This window comes from Salvelinus namaycush, chromosome 18 (genome assembly GCF_016432855.1).
Source record: "Salvelinus namaycush isolate Seneca chromosome 18, SaNama_1.0, whole genome shotgun sequence".
NCBI classification, from domain to species: Eukaryota; Metazoa; Chordata; class Actinopteri; order Salmoniformes; family Salmonidae; genus Salvelinus; species Salvelinus namaycush.
In genome coordinates, this window is record NC_052324.1 from 40276312 (window position 1) to 40294566 (window position 18255).

General features: G+C 47.9%; 1 protein-coding gene across 1 annotated transcript; it reads right to left on the reverse strand.

Annotated features, from left to right (window-relative positions):
* Window positions 1–5452: 5452 nt before the first annotated feature.
* On the reverse strand, window positions 5453–13475 carry LOC120062951 (early nodulin-75-like). Its single transcript, XM_039013004.1, has 3 exons — window positions 13422–13475; window positions 8917–9060; window positions 5453–6235 (listed from the first exon to the last, which is right to left on the reverse strand). Exons 1-3 carry the CDS (start codon window positions 13473–13475, stop codon window positions 5453–5455), a joined length of 981 nt encoding a protein of 326 aa, XP_038868932.1.
* Window positions 13476–18255: the final 4780 nt, after the last annotated feature.

The window sequence follows — 18255 nt, forward strand, 5'->3', positions numbered from 1 at the left end:
AGAGAAGGGGTGGAGCTAGGGATGGAGAGATACAGTATTAAGAGAAGGGGTGGAGCTAGGGATGGATAGATACCATATTAGGAGCAGGGGTGGAGCTAGGGTTGGAGCGATACCATATTAGGAGCAGGGGTGGAGCTAGGGATGGATAGATACAATATTAAGAGCAGGGGTGGAGCTAGGGATGGATAGATACCATATTAGGAGCGGGGGTGGAGCTAGGGATGGATAGATACCATATTAGGAGCAGGGGTGGAGCTAGGGATGGGGAGATACAATATTAGGAGCAGGGGTGGAGCTAGGGATGGGGAGATACCATATTAGGAGCAGGGGTGGAGCTAGGGTTGGATAGATACCATATTAGGAGCAGGGGTGGAGCTAGGGTTGGAGAGATACCATATTAGGAGCAGGGGTGGAGCTAGGGTTGGAGAGATACAATATTAGGAGCAGGGGTGGAGCTAGGGTTGGAGAGATACAATATTAGGAGCAGGGGTGAAGCTAGGGTTGGAGAGATACCATATTAGGAGCAGGGGTGGAGCTAGGGTTGGAGAGATACAATATTAGGAGCAGGGGTGGAGCTAGGGTTGGAGAGATACAATATTAGGAGCAGGGGTGGACTGGGACCAGAATCTGGCATTTCTAACACACCAACCCAATGTTTTCCTGAGAGTCCCACAACGGCCCATTTTATTCCTTTAGGCCTCCGTTATTAGTCAGATATGATCATTTTGCACAAAAATCCCAAGTAAAAAATGGACCAACCCATCTGGCATTATCCTGAAATGGAGCATCAAAGCATCAATCTAAATGTGTTATTTAGCTTAGCCATGTGGAGAAATGCTTGGACAATCATTTGGCTGAAATTGAGCTCTAATTATCTGGTCTGTTTACGTTGTGTTTGTTTTCCAAAAGGGGTGTGTGTGTGTGTGTGTGTGTGTGTGTGTGTGTGTGTGTGTGTGTGTGTGTGTGTGTGTGTGTGTGTGTTTGTTTGCGTTGGAAGGTGGTGGTGGGTGTTGACATGCATAGAGAGGAAACCCCTCCCCATTATCCACAATTCTCCTCTTGGTTTCCTGGTATCACCCCGTCACAGGGACAACAACAACAGAACAGTCGAAATTGATAGGTGTCGTATGGTGGCCTGCCGATGCGTTTGTGGTGCGTCACCGCAGGGCTTGTGTTTATGGTATCCTCTCGGGGAAGCCGAGTCGCTGTTTATCTTTAATCCCGCCGAGAGCATGTCCTCCTGGGACATCAGGGTCGAGGAGAGTGGTCTATGGGGAGGCTGCCCCCCCATCAGGGTTGAGGAGAGGGATCTATGGGGAGGCTGCCCCCCCATCAGGGTCGAGGAGAGGGATCTATGGGGAGGCTGCCCCCCCATCAGGGTTGAGGAGAGTGGTCTATGGGGAGGCTGCCCCCCCCATCAGGGTTGAGGAGAGTGGTCTATGGGGAGGCTGCCCCCCCCCATCAGGGTTGAGGAGAGTGGTCTATGGGGAGGCTTCCCCCCCCATCAGGGTTGAGGAGAGTGGTCTATGGGGAGGCTGCCCCCCCATCAGGGTCGAGGAGAGGGGTCTATGGGGAGGCTGCCCCCCCATCAGGGTTGAGGAGAGGGGTCTATGGGGAGGCTGCCCCCATCAGGGTCGAGGAGAGGGATCTATGGGGAGGCTGCCCCCATCAGGGTCGAGGAGAGGGGTCTATGGGGAGGCTGCCCCCCCCATCAGGGTTGAGGAGAGTGGTCTATGGGGAGGCTGCCCCCCCATCAGGGTCGAGGAGAGGGGTCTATGGGGAGGCTGCCCCCATCAGGGTCGAGGAGAGGGATCTATGGGGAGGCTGCCCCCCCATCAGGGTCGAGGAGAGGGGTCTATGGGGAGGCTGCCCCCATCAGGGTCGAGGAGAGGGATCTATGGGGAGGCTGCCCCCATCAGGGTCGAGGAGAGGGGTCTATGGGGAGGCTGCCCCCCCCCCCATCAGGGTTGAGGAGAGTGGTCTATGGGGAGGCTGCCCCCCCATCAGGGTTGAGGAGAGGTATCTATGGGGAGGCTGCCCCCCCATCAGGGTCGAGGAGAGGGATCTATGGGGAGGCTGCCCCCCCATCAGGGTTGAGGAGAGTGGTCTATGGGGAGGCTGCCCCCCCCCATCAGGGTTGAGGAGAGTGGTCTATGGGGAGGCTGCCCCCCCCCATCAGTGTTGAGGAGAGTGGTCTATGGGGAGGCTGCCCCCCCCCATCAGGGTTGAGGAGAGTGGTCTATGGGGAGGCTGCCCCCCCATCAGGGTCGAGGAGAGGGGTCTATGGGGAGGCTGCCCCCCCATCAGGGTTGAGGAGAGTGGTCTATGGGGAGGCTGCCCCCCCATCAGGGTCGAGGAGAGGGGTCTATGGGGAGGCTGCCCCCATCAGGGTTGAGGAGAGGGGTCTATGGGGAGGCTGCCCCCATCAGGGTCGAGGAGAGGGATCTATGGGGAGGCTGCCCCCATCAGGGTCGAGGAGAGTGGTCTATGGGGAGGCTGCCCCCCCATCAGGGTCGAGGAGAGGGATATATGGGGAGGCTGCCCCCCGTCAGGGTCGAGGAGAGGGATCTATGGGGAGGCTGCCCCCCCGTCAGGGTCGAGGAGAGGGATCTATGGGGAGGCTGCCCCCCCGTCAGGGTCGAGGAGAGGGGTCTATGGGGAGGCTGCCCCCCCATCAGGATTGAGGAGAGGGGTCTATGGGGAGGCTGCCCCCCCGTCAGGGTCGAGGAGAGGGGTCTATGGGGAGGCTGCCCCCCCATCAGGGTCAAGGAGAGTGGTCTATGGGGAGGCTGCCCCCCCGTCAGGGTCGAGGAGAGGGATCTATGGGGAGGCTGCCCCCCCATCAGGGTCAAGGAGAGGGGTCTATGGGGAGGCTGCCCCCCCGTCAGGGTCGAGGAGAGGGGTCTATGGGGAGGCTGCCCCCCGTCAGGGTCGAGGAGAGGGGTCTATGGGGAGGCTGCCCCCCCATCAGGGTCGAGGAGAGTGGTCTATGGGGAGGCTGCCCCCCCGTCAGGGTCGAGGAGAGGGATCTATGGGGAGGCTGCCCCCCCGTCAGGGTCGAGGAGAGGGGTCTATGGGGAGGCTGCCCCCCGTCAGGGTCGAGGAGAGTGGTCTATGGGGAGGCTGCCCCCCCATCAGGGTCAAGGAGAGTGGTCTATGGGGAGGCTGCCCCCCCGTCAGGGTCGAGGAGAGGGATCTATGGGGAGGCTGCCCCCCCGTCAGGGTCGAGGAGAGGGGTCTATGGGGAGGCTGCCCCCCGTCAGGGTCGAGGAGAGTGGTCTATGGGGAGGCTGCCCCCCCATCAGGGTCAAGGAGAGGGGTCTATGGGGAGGCTGCCCCCCCATCAGGGTCGAGGAGAGGGATCTATGGGGAGGCTGCCCCCCCATCAGGGTCGAGGAGAGGGGTCTATGGGGAGGCTGCCCCCCCATCAGGGTCGAGGAGAGGGATCTATGGGGAGGCTGCCCCCCCATCAGGGTCGAGGAGAGGGGTCTATGGGGAGGCTGCCCCCCCATCAGGGTCAAGGAGAGTGGTCTATGGGGAGGCTGCCCCCATCAGGGTCGAGGAGAGGGGTCTATGGGGAGGCTGCCCATCTATGAGGAGGAGTCACCTCTCTGTTTCTTTCCGGAACCTATTTGACCGGATCTGGTACCACTCCTGTCATGAAAAACCATTCAAACCTTTTACAGTGTAAGCATTTTAAGAAAATAAATCAAAGTTAATTTGAGTTGGCTCTTCCCCCCCCCCCCCCCCCAAAACAAATATGTGAAAAAGTTGATTTTCAGCCCAGGTCTGATATACTAAGAGTTGATTCGGGTTGGGCCGACCCGGACTTATGGTTTGTGCAAAATTGTAACCTATGTTTGAGACCCAACGTGTGGCCGTGTGAGACCAGTATCTCTCACAGAACTAAAATGAGATTCGCTTTCTATGATCTGTGGATGTAGCCCATTAACCTACAGCATAACCTACAGTCGGGAACGCGCAGCAAATCTGTCAGAGAACAGCATGAAGCCAAAAAAACAGGTACTTGCACCTCCCCTTGAGCTATTGTTTTGCATAATATAGCCTACCTTAATAGGAGAGCGACGATTTGCAGACAGAGACAAATATGGCTGATCAATATTTATTTACACACAAAGTAGTAGTGAATGATGCGAGTTTGTGAATGGTGCGACAAAGAGGTGCTTTTAATACAATAGATTGGCTAATGCTTAGCCTACAAAAAACAGAAAGACGACTGTTTCCATGTAACCTAATCTACGGGACACAAACATATTTTAATTCCCAAATTGTCTAACTGACCTCCTGCTTCCTTTCGAGGAAGACCGTGAAGACCGTGCTACAGTGATCTCTGCCGGGCCCACTTCTAAATTTGCACCTGGGACGAGGGGGGTGTGGGGAGGGGGGGGGGGGGGTATTGTAAATACCACACCTAGAAAGTACTGGAATAGGGAGTGGAGATGGCAGTGGACTAGGGTTCTGGGATGGGGTGGGTAGGGGGCTTGGGTAGGGTACAAATGGGGAGTCTGGGGTTGCAGTGGTGGAAAAAGTATCCAAATGTCATACTTGAGTAAAAGTAAAGATACCTTAATAGAAAATGACTCAAGTAAAAGTCTCCCAGTAAAATACTACTTGAGTAAAAGTCTAAAACTATTTGGTTTTAAATATACTTAAGTATCAAATGTAAATGTAATTGCTAAAATATACTTTTAAGTATCAAAAGTAAAATAATAAATAATTTTTAATTACTTATATTAAGGAATATATTGGCTGGCGTGTAGCCTAGTGGTTAGAGCGTTGGGCCAGTAACCGTAAAGGTTGCAAGATCGAATCCCCGAGCTGACAATGTAAAAATCTGTTGTTCTGCCCCTGAACAAGGCAGTTAACCCACTGTTCCTAGGCCGTCATTGTAAATAAGAATTTGTTCTTAACTGACTTGCCAAGTTAAATAAAGGTAAAATATCTAAATATTTTTTTAATTAAGCAAAGCAGACCAAATGATTTTCATGTTCTTTACTTTTTTACAGATAGCCAGGGGCACACTCCAACACTCAGACATACTTTACAGATGAAGCATTTGTGTTTAGTGACTTCGCCAGATCAGCAGTAGGGATGAATAGGACCAATTTCCAGTCCTGCTAAGCATTCGAAATGTAAATAGTACTTTTGGGTGTCAAGGAAAATGTCTGGAGTTAAAAAGTACATACTTTTCTTTAGGAATGTAGTGAAGTTAAAGTTTTCCAAAATATAAATATTAAAGTAAAGATACAATTAAAAAAAGGACTTAAGTAATACTTTAAAGTATTTTTACTGAAGTACTTTACACCACTGTGTTTATAATATTACAGCCATTTCAGAGCAACATCCCTAAACGTGACATTTACAGAATGTGTTGGGGTTCCGGGGGGTTCCGGGGTTGTGTTGGGGGGGTCCAGGATGTGGTGGGGTTGTGTTAGGGGTCCAGGATGTGGTGGGGTTGTGTTGGGGGTCCAGGATGTGGTGGGGTGTGTTGGGGGTCCAGGATGTGGTGGGGGTGTGTTGGGGGTCCGGGATGTGGTGGGGGTGTGTTGGGGGTCCGGGATGTGGTGGGGGTGTGTTGGGGGTCCGGGATGTGGTGGGGGTGTGTTGGGGGTCCGGGATGTGGTGGGGGTGTGTTGGGGGTCCGGGATGTGATGGGGGTGTGTTGGGGGTCCGGGATGTGGTGGGGGTGTGTTGGGGGTCTGGGATGTGGTGTGTTGAGGGTGTGTTGAGGGTTCGGGATGTGGTGGGGGTGTGTTAGGGGTCCAGGATGTGGTGGGGGTGTGTTGGGGTTCCAGGATGTGGTGGGTTGTGTTGGGGGTCCAGGATGTGGTGGGGGTGTGTTGGGGGTCCAGGATGTGGTGGGGTGTGTTGGGGGTCCAGGATGTGGTGGAGTGTGTTGGGGGTCCGGGATGTGGTGGGAGTGTGTTGGGGGTCCAGGATGTGGTGGGGTGTGTTGGGGGTCCAGGATGTGGTGGGGGTGTGTTGGGGGTCCAGGATGTGGTGGGGGTGTGTTGGGGGGGTTCGGGATGTGGTGGGGGTGTGTTGGGGGTCCAGGATGTGGTGGACTGTGTTGGGGGGGTCCAGGATGTGGTGGGGTGTGTTGGGGGGGTCCAGGATGTGGTGGGGGTGTGTTGGGGGTCCAGGATGTGGTGGGGGTGTGTTGGGGGGGTTCGGGATGTGGTGGGGGTGTGTTGGGGGTCCAGGATGTGGTGGACTGTGTTGGGGGGGTCCAGGATGTGGTGGGGTGTGTTGGGGGGGTCCAGGATGTGGTGGGGTGTGTTGGGGGTCCAGGATGTGGTGGGGGTGTGTTGGGGGTCCAGGATGTGGTGGGGGTGTGTTGGGGGGTTCGGGATGTGGTGGGGGTGTGTTGGGGGTCCAGGATGTGGTGGGGTGTGTTGGGGGTCCAGGATGTGGTGGGGTGTGTTGGGGGTCCAGGATGTGGTGGGGTGTGTTGGGGGTCCAGGATGTGGTGGGGTGTGTTGGGGGTCCAGGATGTGTTGGGGGGGGGGGGGGGGGGGGGTGTTGGGGGGTCCTAGGGTGTTAGACAGGGAGGAGTCTTCACAGACAGACAGACAGTTGGAAGGCATTAGGTTGGCAGGCAGGACAAAACCGTGTCAGACGCAGCTGTCGCCGACGGCGATTGATAGAGTTTGTATTCCACCCCACCAAACACGACCCCTACCCCTTCATACCATGTTCTACAGTGCTTCTCTCTTGCCATACAGATTATTCTGCATAATAATATCCTATTATGGACCTAGAGACTAGTATGGGACCTTCCTAGGGACATTAAGACTCAAAGGGGGATGTTGTCTGTCTGCCTGCCTACCTGTCTGGCTGTGGTTTGAACTACCCACTTCTCTGTAACTACAGTATGTTAACACACAACAGAAGGCTTCAGAACATTGTTAGTTATCAGGACTGAACAACTAGGCCAACTTGACAACTGGCACTTTTCTGGCTAATTTCAGGCATATGTGCTGCTCAGATGGACATATGGTAAAGCAATTATCCCAAATGTTAAACATATTTACAGATGAGCTGCAGTCACTGCAGTGTGTTCATGATGACGACTCGAGGAATGCCGTACGCTGTGAATGACGCTGCGGGGGGGGGGGGGGGGGGGGGTTTCATTGACATGGCACACATTACATAGTGGTAAACAAACAGCTTTCATTACTGAGAAAGTTCAAGGAGTTTCCTTCATTACAAAACAACTGCATCAGTTGGGTGGGTGGGGTTGAACGGAACTGAGTTTTTTTGGATAGGAGGATGTGTTGTGTAGCTGCTCTGTTGAATGCTTACAGATGAATTTGTTGTGTAGGTAGCTGTTCTGTGCTGTGCTGCCGCCCATTTACTTAATCCCGCTTCCAAAACTGGGCGAGACAAGAGTCTGTGAGAACAAAACACAACTCCAAAATCAACTACATGAACGCAAAGACGTTTCAACATGTTATTGTGTGTCTGTGGACACTGGCAGGTCTTGCTGTGGTTGTCCTTCCACTCACATGCTAACATTGACGTCATACCATCCTTCGACTCAACATGCTAACGTTAGCATTAACATCATACCATCCTTTGACTCAACATGCTAACGTTAGCATTAACGTCATACCATCCTTTGACTCAACATGCTAACATTAGCATTGACGTCATAGCATCCTTTGACTCAACATGCTAACATTAGCATTAACGTCGTACCATCCTTCGACTCAACATGCTAACGTTAGCATTAGCATCATACTATCTTTCGACTCAACATGCTAACGTTAGCATTAGCATCATACCATCTTTCGACTCAACATGCTAACGTTAGCATTAACATCATACCATACTTCGACTCAACATGCTAACGTTAGCATTAACATCATACCATCCTTCGACTCAACATGCTAATGTTAGCATTAATGTCATACCATCCTTTGACTCAACATGCTAACATTAGCATTAATGTCATACCATCCTTCGACTCAACATAATAATGTTAGCATTAACATCATACCATCTGTCAACTCAACATGCTAACGTTAGCATTAACATACTATCCTTCGACTCAACATGCTAATGTTAGCATTAACATCATACAATCCTTTGACTCAACATGCTAACATTAGCATTAATATTAATATCACCATCATTATCACCATCCCAGCTAACAACAAATGTTCCCGCAACTTTAGAGAATGTTCCCTTTAGAGTTTTCATAGGAACGTTCCCGTGATGCGCAAGGAATGTTTTCAAGAGACCATTCCCTTAATGTCAAGTAGACCTTACCCAGAACATGGTTACCATGGTTAACATGGTTACCATGTTCTCAGAATATAAGATTATAAATGTTCTAGACAAGTTTCATGGGAACATTGCAAGAATATTCTCCTAACCCTCAGAAAACTGTACACAGGAATGTTCTTGCAACGTCCTTTAAAACGTGTCTAGAACATTAATGTTCTATATTCTGAGAACATTGTGACCACGTTCGAGATAAGTTCTGCTTGACATTAAGGGAATATTCTCCTAACTTTAACAACAAGACATGCTAAAAAGGTTCTCAGAATTTTTTTTTGCTAACATAGAATGTTCCCCTAACTAACGGAAAACTAGACATTCAAACATTATGGGAACATTACGGGTAACATTACAAAAACGTTCTCTCTCCCTAGAATTGTAAGCTGTGATGTCCTTTGCTATAAGATGCTAATGTAGCATTAGCATCATATCCTTGCGGGTAGCCCTGTGTCTAATGTAGCATTAGCATCATATCCTTGCGGGTAGCCCTGTGTCTAATGTAGCATTAGCATCATATCCTTGCGGGTAGCCCTGTGTCTAATGTAGCATTAGCATCATATCCTTGCGGGTAGCCCTGTGTCTAATGTAGCATTAGCATCATATCCTTGCGGGTAGCCCTGTGTCCGTGTCCTCCAGTAGTCTGATTAGCTGGATGAAGTTCTCCTTCACGGCCACCATGTTGTTTGTCGTACTGCCCTCCAGGATCCAACGCTTCCCCCTGGCTAAAGGCTCCAGCTCAAAGTATTTCTTTATCTGGAAGACAGAACGAGGGGGGGAAAAAAGGGGGGGGGGAAAGGCATTAAACCAAAGTCAACTCAAACAGCTTAAGTCCTGCCTAAAACAAAAAGCTTAGCAGCCGCAAAGCCACAACCCAGGCGTTCCCCAAGAAAATATGTTAGTCTGATCTCTGGGAAAACTAGTAATGCGGATTGTTGGCGTGGGCTTGGTAACGTTTGATTATCAGGATCATATGTATGTGTGTGCATGTGTGTGTTTGGGGGTGGGGGGGGTGGGGGGGGTGCACAATGCTTGGACCTTCTGAAGGCACGAGAAGTTGCATTATTAGTAGTTATTGTGGATGTTTTCAACCTTACAGTAGTGCGAGTGATTTGTAGCGTAATGAATGCCCACTGGAATCTGCTAGCTAGTTCCCTCATCTGCCCTTCCGTAACAAAACAAAAAAAAACAGTTTTTTGTTGTTGTTGCCTCTTACTATTGAGGCAATTACCTGATATGGATGCAATAAAACACCTTTCATTGTGACAAAAGATTCCACTGTGAAATACAGTTATCGGAGAGAAATGGATGATGTCTGTCGACAATACCTACCTAATAGCTACCGTTTCATCTTATCCCTTCATCTACTGAGGGAAATGTTCCTTGATGAGACATGAATAGAACAATATCCCATCCCACAGATGTTGCTGATATAGATTCAAAGCAAACAGCAAAAAAACCTTGTATTCTCTGATAACTTATAGTTTAGTTATGATCATGTTGTGGACATAACGTGTTCCTTAAAGCATGGCCATTCAAACATGGTTTTGACTAGATGGTATACAGCTATGGACGGAAATTACTTTTCATAGCAGGTTAGGAGAACTTACGCAGCAGGTGTGGAGAATGAGGTTAATGAGGCTAAGGTTAGGACAGTGGTTAGGAGAATTGGGTTACCCCACCTTTCCTTCAGTCAAATGGTCAAATCGCCCTCTAGTGGCCTCATGGGTGGAATGTTAATATTTTTCATAATTTCATAATTGATTAACATTATTTCAAAAGAGCTACCGAAAATCCTGTGATCCTATGTCAAACGGTTTATATATTTCAGGCTTCTGTGAAGTATATAAAGTGTAAAATTGGGATGCTAACTCAACATGTAATACATATGTCCACTCTATATCTGACATGGTACAGGTGTCTTCTTTTTTTAAGCCCATAACCATGTGTGTGTGAGGTGTATACTTTTGTTTCAAAGTAGATTTGTTTAAGGCTACCAAGAAACACTGTGTGACCCTGATTTAGCCCACTGCAGTAAAAGGTTAAGGTTAGGAAAAGGGTTTAGGGTTAGCTAAAATGCTGTCCTAACCTGCTATGAAAAGTCACTCCCGTTCGTAGCTGTACACCATCTAGCCACAACCTTCAAAACATCCTGGCCCACAACAAAGATTTCCTCACTTCCTGCCCACTGCTGCTATTTTGAACAGGTCTCTCTTCCAAAAAGATTTGTTTATCTCAGTGAGACAAATCTGTATAAATAGAAGTTATGCAAAAGAGATTGGAGAAGCCGTCCTGTCTCCATATCACTTCTGTATTTGCTAAAACAAACAGCTGATATATCAAAGTGTATCTATTTCAATCAAATGAGAGGTCCTGACCAACGCTGTTCCTCCTGGTTAGGACATAGACCAGGTGCTATGTTCAGCAGCTGATATACTAAAGAGGAAATTACATACAGTACATGGGTTGCAAAATTCTAGTAACTTTCCAAAAATTACCAGGTTTTCCAGAAACCCCGGTAGGAGAATTTCCGGATTTCCCTCCTAATTCCAATAATCTTTCAACCACGATTTCTGGAAACCAGCATTCATCACATAGATACATCACTGTGAAGAAAAATTTCCACAATAAGAGAAACAGGATTACAAACCTGTCAATTTTTAACAATTGTCTGTCTGCCTGCCTCCCTCTCTGCCTGCCTCCCTCTCTGCCTCTGTCTGCCTGCCTCCCTCTCTGCCTCCCTCTGTCTGCCTGTCTCTGTCGATCTGCCTGCCTGTCTTCCTGCTGTGTTTGCCTGCCTCTCTGCCTGCCTCTGCCTGTCTCTGTCGATCTGCCTGCCTGTCTACCTGCTGTCTCTGCCTCCCTCTCTGCCTGTCTCTGCCTGTCTCTGTCGACCTGCCTGCCTGTCTACCTGCTGTGTCTGCCTGCCTCTGTCTGCCTCCCTCTCTGCCTCTGTCTGCCTGTCTCTGTCGATCTGCCTTCCTGTCTATCTGCCTGTCTGTGTGACTGCTACCCTGCCAAGTCAATGGTAGTCTGTGTCCGTGTCTGTGTCTGTGTCTATGTCTGTGTTTATGTCTATGTCTATGTCCTCTGAGTTGACAAGTCTGTCCAAGTAGAACGTTAGTTTAACAACACATTAAGTCTCCTCTCCTCTGATCTCCTCAGCCTGGCAGGCTGGCCCGGGGCCTGGGTGGAAAGCCGAGCGGCCCCAAACACCGTGAATAAATCAGTCTGGGGTGACCTGAGCTGCATTGGGCCAGACTCTCCAGACTCCAAGCCCTCCCAGCTCTAACCTCCCCACCAGCCCCGGCCCAGCCCTCCCAGCTCTAACCTCCCCACCAGCCCTGGCCCAGCCCTCCCAGCTCTAACCCCCACACCAGCCCTGGCCCAGCCCTCCCAGCTCTAACCTCCCCACCAACCTTGGCCCAGCCCTTCCAGCTCTAACCTCCACACCAGCCCTGGCCCAGCCCTCCCAGCTCTAACCTCCCCACCAGCCCTGGCCCAGCCCTTCCAGCTCTAACCTCCCCACCAGCCCTGGCCCAGCCCTTCCAGCTCTAACCTCCCCACCAGCCCTGGCCCAGCCCTTCCAGCTCTAACCTCCCCACCAGCCTTGGCCCAGCCCTCCCAGTTCTAACCTCCACAGCAGCCCTGGCCCAGCCCTCCCAGTTCTAACCTCCCCACCAGCCTTGGCCCAGCCCTCCCAGTTCTAACCTCCACACCAGCCCTGGCCCAGCCCTCCCAGCTCTAACCTCCCCACCAGCCCTGGCCCAGCCCTTCCAGCTATAACCTCCACACCAGCCCTGGCCCAGCCCTCCCAGCTCTAACCTCCCCACCAGCCCTGGCCCAGCCCTTCCAGCTCTAACCTCCCCACCAGCCCTGGCCCAGCCCTTCCAGCTCTAACCTCCCCACCAGCCTTGGCCCAGCCCTTCCAGCTCTAACCTCCACACCAGCCCTGGCCCAGCCCTCCCAGTTCTAACCTCCACACCAGCCCTGGCTCAGCCCTCCCAGCTCTAACCCCCACACCAGCCTTGGCCCAGCCCTCCCAGTTCTAACCTCCACACCAGCCCTGGCCCAGCCCTTCCAGCTCTAACCCCCACACCAGCCTTGGCCCAGCCCTCCCAGCTCTAACCTCCACACCAGCCCTGGCCTGCTGACATGGCTGGCTGCCTGTCTTGCCTGTTTGTTCGTCTGTCTGTCTGTCTGTCTGTCTGTCTGTCTGTCTGTCTGTCTGTCTGTCTGTCTGTCTGTCTGTCTGTCTGTCTGTCTGTCGGGTTGTCTGTAGCAAAGGCTGTCTACTCACACACGCACATACACACACAAACACACACACAGAGACAGACAGACAGACCAAATATGACAGTGTGTTCTTAGGGTTAAGATAACGATCACTGCAGTACGATAGTCGTTACCCTATGGTTGGGGAGTAACAGATGACATGTCATCTATGAAGGTAAATCATTAACAATGATTTGAGCGTGCAGAATAGATTTGTAGTTGTAAACACAAATTGGAAGTGTCTAACTGATGAGTTGTGAACATGAAAGAATAATCTGTAGTTGTAAACACATTCTCAAACGTGTAACTGATGAGTTGTGAACATCATTTGTAGTACCGAAATAGACTAGGTAAAATAATTTTGCAAGCTATTTTTAAGCTAGCTAGCTAGCTAGCTAGCTTGATTCTGTATGGAGCCATAAATAGATAGCATAATCATTAGAAAATGAACCATTCACCTGCTAAGACCTAGCAACTTACAAACATTCCATGATTTATTGATCACCCAGTTAGATCTGGAGCTTTAGTAGAAACACGACTGAAGGTAGAAAATTATTTGTTTAGCTTTGACATTGGCTGTATTCTGTGAATCTGTACTGCCCTTTGATTAATGTATGTACACTGAACAAAAATGTGACTCGCGACCTGGATTTGGTCTTATGTAGCAACATTTTTTTATTTTTTATTTTTACAGTGGATAAAAGTAGAGACCAAGAGCTACAAAATGGTATATCATACACTGCATTTTTTGAGGAACAATCGGAAAGTAATTCTGCTTTGAAAGTTAATCAACTTGTAAACTCACTTTTGAGAAAATGGCCTTTGAATGTTTTGGTACCTACTGGAGAGCTCTTCTTTGTCTCCACCCTCTTACGCTTTAGCCCCACCCATCTCATTTCGCTCTCAGAGCGTTCAGAACGCACATTTGATGCTCTGGCCGATGATTTGTTTACCTCTGGATAACATGAAAACAGCCTAACCAGCTCTGCTGGCAACAATTACATTACGCTTTTTTTTGCCGACGTTTACTGACACCGGCCATATTCAACGCGTGATGTACACTTTAGCTTAAGACATGTAGCTAGCTAGCTAACCAATGAACCTAGCTAGTTGAACAACAATGAACATAGTGCCAAATCATGTCGTTACTACCCTTGCATGAATCTGCTGGGAGCTAACCAACCAGGTTCAATGTTAGCTAGCTAACATTAGGCTATAGCTAGCTAACATTAGACTCTGACTAGCAAAGTAAAAATGTTCTGTCAAATGTTATCAGGCTTTAATAATGCTCTTTGTAACTGTATGGCATGTTTAGATGTGCTTTATGAACAACACATACAAGTTGTATGTCATGTAAATCGTTACAGAACAATAAAGCTCTACTTTATATAAACAATAAAGCTCTACTTTATTACTTTATATAAACAATAAATCTCTACTTTAGGGACGACCACTCTTTAATTGCACGGTTCATTCATTTGGCCTTAAGACATGTTGCCTCCTGCAAAGGTGTTCCTTAAACAGGACGTCTTGGGCCAAGCACAGGAAAGCCAACGGATGACGTGACTGGCCACCAACGGTGAGAACACAGCCACCATGATGATCACTGTTATTCCCGCCTTTTAATTTTTTTTAAAAAAACACTTTCCTTATTAACACCTGTGTGTTGTTGTACCAGCGTCAAGTTGTCAGCGTTTCAAATTCAGCCTTTTGAAAACCGAGCGTAGAAATCTCTGAGCAAAGTGCACTCAAGGAAGTATGCTGATGAAATGTAACTGTTTGCCAACATTCAAGGGGGGGAAATAGAAGTCGAATCCTACAAAACAGAAACCTTTTACCTGTCCGACCACCACCTAAAAGGAGTGTTCGGTGGTTCACCTGACCCCTGACGGTAAAAGCTGTTTAGCTCCAGACAACCAGAACAGAACAGCTTCCTGAAACCTAAAGCTTTAGCTCAGAGGCTGTCAGCTGTGACAGACCCGTCCAGACCTCCACACTGTTACGAAAAAAACAAACGTTAGACCGTAATTGGAGGACTTTTAATTTGATGCTGTGGTATAAAGAGAAGGTGTTGCTGGGATCGTTCTAGATCCAGAGCTTTTAATTTGATGCTGTGGTATAAAGAGAAGGTGTTGCTGGGATCGTTCTAGTTCCAGACCTTTTAATTTGATGCTGTGGTATAAAGAGAAGGTGTTGCTGGGATCGTTCTAGATCCAGAGCTTTTAATTTGATGCTGTGGTATAAAGAGAAGGTGTTGCTGGGATCGTTCTAGATCCAGAGCTTTTAATTTGATGCTGTGGTATAAAGAGAAGGTGTTGCTGGGATCGTTCTAGATCCAGAGCTTTTAATTTGATGCTGTGGTATATAGAGAAGGTGTTGCTGGGATCGTTCTAGTTCCAGACCTTTTAATTTGATGCTGTGGTATAAAGAGAAGGTGTTGCTGGGATCGTTCTAGTTCCAGACCTTTTAATTTGATGCTGTGGTATAAAGAGAAGGTGTTGCTGGGATCGTTCTAGATCCAGAGCTTTTAATTTGATGCTGTGGTATATAGAGAAGGTGTTGCTGGGATCGTTCTAGATCCAGAGCTTTTAATTTGATGCTGTGGTATATAGAGAAGGTGTTGCTGGGATCGTTCTAGATCCAGACCTTTTAATTTGATGCTGTGGTATAAAGAGAAGGTGTTGCTGGGATCGTTCTAGATCCAGAGCTTTTAATTTGATGCTGTGGTATAAAGAGAAGGTGTTGCTGGGATCGTTCTAGATCCAGAGCTTTTAATTTGATGCTGTGGTATAAAGAGAAGGTGTTGCTGGGATCGTTCTAGATCCAGAGCTTTTAATTTGATGCTGTGGTATAAAGAGAAGGTGTTGCTGGGATCGTTCTAGATCCAGAGCTTTTAATTTGATGCTGTGGTATAAAGAGAAGGTGTTGCTGGGATCGTTCTAGATCCAGAGCTTTTAATTTGATGCTGTGGTATATAGAGAAGGTGTTGCTGGGATCGTTCTAGTTCCAGACCTTTTAATTTGATGCTGTGGTATATAGAGAAGGTGTTGCTGGGATCGTTCTAGATCCAGAGCTTTTAATTTGATGCTGTGGTATAAAGAGAAGGTGTTGCTGGGATCGTTCTAGATCCAGAGCTTTTAATTTGATGCTGTGGTATATAGAGAAGGTGTTGCTGGGATCGTTCTAGTTCCAGAGTTTGGTTTCGTAGCAGGTGACAGCTCCTTATTCAGATTATTTCATCTTTATATTTGATTTTTTGTTGTAGCTTGTTCTAATTAAAGGTCAACTGACCCTTAAAACAGCCTATGTGGGGTCAGAAACATTAATTCTAGTGTCAAAATTGACTACAAAGTATAAAAAGGATAATTTTGGCCATTAAGTCAGTTTTGAGAAGTTCTGGAAAAACAGTGAAAGACCTGGAGAATTAACCCTCCGCCCATGTCCCTTAATGATGATGTGATTGTCACTGACAAGGAGCGCATTGGCTGAGCTCTTTAATCACCCACTTCAATAAGTCAGGATTCCTACTTGACTCAGCCACGCCTCCTTGCCCGTCCAACACTTCCTCATCTCCTAACCTCTTTCTAATGATGCTCCTCTCTCTATTTCCCACTGCCCCGCTTCTCCCTGTAGACGTCACTGAGTCTGATGTGCTAAAATAAGTCCTTAAACTTGACCCTAAAAAAGACATCCGGGTCAGATGGTTTAGACCCTTTCTTCTTTAAGGTTGCTGCCCCTATCATCACCAAGCCTATCTCTGACCTTTATTAACCTGTCTCTCCTCTCTGGGGAGGTTCCCATTGCTTGGAAGGCAGCCACGATGGGTCCTTTATTTAAAGGGGGAGATCAAGTTGATCCTAACTGTTATAGGCCTATTTCTATTTTGCCCTGTTTATCAAAAGTGTTGGAAAAATACTTGTCAATAATCAACTGACTGGCTTTCTTGATGTCTATAGTATTCTCTCTGGTATGCAATCTGGTTTCTGCTCAGGTACATTCAGGATACGGTGTTTGTCAGTAAGGACATTACAGTCAGCATCCAGACGTGTTTGTCAGTCAGGACATTACATTCTGAGTAAACAAAGTAATAATGAAGGGATTTTTTTTTATTTTTAAGTGTGCCCTCATCTTAGTCTCATTCATGTGTGTGTGTTTGTGTATGTGCCACAGGAGGCTGGTGAAGGGAAGACAGCTCATAATAATGGCTGGAATGGAATTGTATGAGTTCAATAACATTCCATTTATTCCGTTCCAGTCATTACTATGAGCCGTCCTCCCAAATTAAAGCGCCACCAGCCTCCTGTGGTGTGGTCGAAGTTCAGGTTCGTTCTCAGTATGGCAGACAGAGAGCCAGGCACACTCTGCCAGCTGCAGGGTCAACAGGCCATGCCAGGGATCTTTCCCATAAGTTATCTTTCCCATAAAAATTGTGTACACAGAGGCTGGTGCGCACACACACACATGCGCTGGCATACACACACTCACACACACACAGATTTGGAGGCTGCGGTTGAACTCTGCTGCGCTGCGTACTGTGAATGTTTTGGGAAATACAAGTGAGTTCTTAAACAGGGACTCATTCTATCAGGAGGTTAAAACCTGTTGAGGATAGAGGGCGCTATTTTCACTTTGGGGAAAAATCGTGCCCAATTTAAACGGCCTCGTACTCTATTCTTGCTCGTACAATATGCATAGTATTATTACTATTGGATAGAAAACACTCTCAAGTTTCTAAAACCGTTTGAATTATATCTGTGAGTAAAACAGAACTCATTTTGCAGCAAACTTCCTGTCAGAAAGTGAAAAATCTGAAATCGAGGCTCTGTTCCAGGGCCTCCCTATCAATTTGCTTGAAATTTATGACTATACATGCACTTCATACGCCTTCCACTAGATGTCAATAGGCAGTGAGAGGTGAAATGGGGATCCTAGGTATATCTATGGTCAAAAGAGAGGTCTTGGAATGACAGGACCCCAATTTCCTTTGTTCAGGAAGACGCGGGATGGACATCAGCTTTGGCTTCTGAAAAGCTTTCCTTATAGACGGCTAATATCTCCGGCTTTGATTTTATTTGATAAATGTGACAATATCATCGTAAAGTATGTTTTTTCAATATAGTTTAATCAGATTATTGAATTTTTTTCGGGAGTTTTGGCGTGTTCCGTTCTCTGCGTTTGTTCACGATGGACAGCTTCGCGCCACTTGGCAAGTTTTGCTTGCTAATTCAAGAGGGAAAAAGGACATTCTAAAACCAAACAACGATTGTTCTGGACAAAGGACCCCTTGTGCAAGATTCTGATGGAAGCTCAACAAAAGTAGGACCCATTTATGATGTTATTTCATATTTCTGTCGAAAATGTAAACTATTAGTTTCCGCCCAGATTTTGGGCGCTCTCTCGCTATAACATAAGCTGCATGTCGTACTAAAGCTATTTTTAGAATTCTAACACGGCGATTGCATTAAGAACTAGTGTATCTATCATTTGCTGTACAACAAGTATTTTTTAGTAACGTTTATGATTAGTTATTTGGTCAAAATAGGTGAGTGTCAGAAATATATCCGGAGATTCTGGAAAATTGTTGCTACATTTTCACAATGTATAACCACGGATTTCAGCTCTAAATATGCACATTTTCGAACAAACCATATATGTATTGTGTAATATGATGTTATA

Excerpts from the sequence above, each read along its gene's own strand:
- LOC120062951 (XM_039013004.1), bottom strand. The coding sequence starts at position 13,475 with ATGAGATGGGTGGGGCTAAAGCGTAAGAGGGTGGAGACAAAGAAGAGC. Across the intron at positions 9,061-13,421 it reads AGACAAAGAAGAGCTCTCCA|ATAAAGAAATACTTTGAGCT; the intron begins GTAGGTACCAAA and ends TCTGTCTTCCAG. Across the intron at positions 6,236-8,916 it reads ACACGGACACAGGGCTACCC|TCCACCACATCCTGGACCCC; the intron begins GCAAGGATATGA and ends CCCCCAACACAG.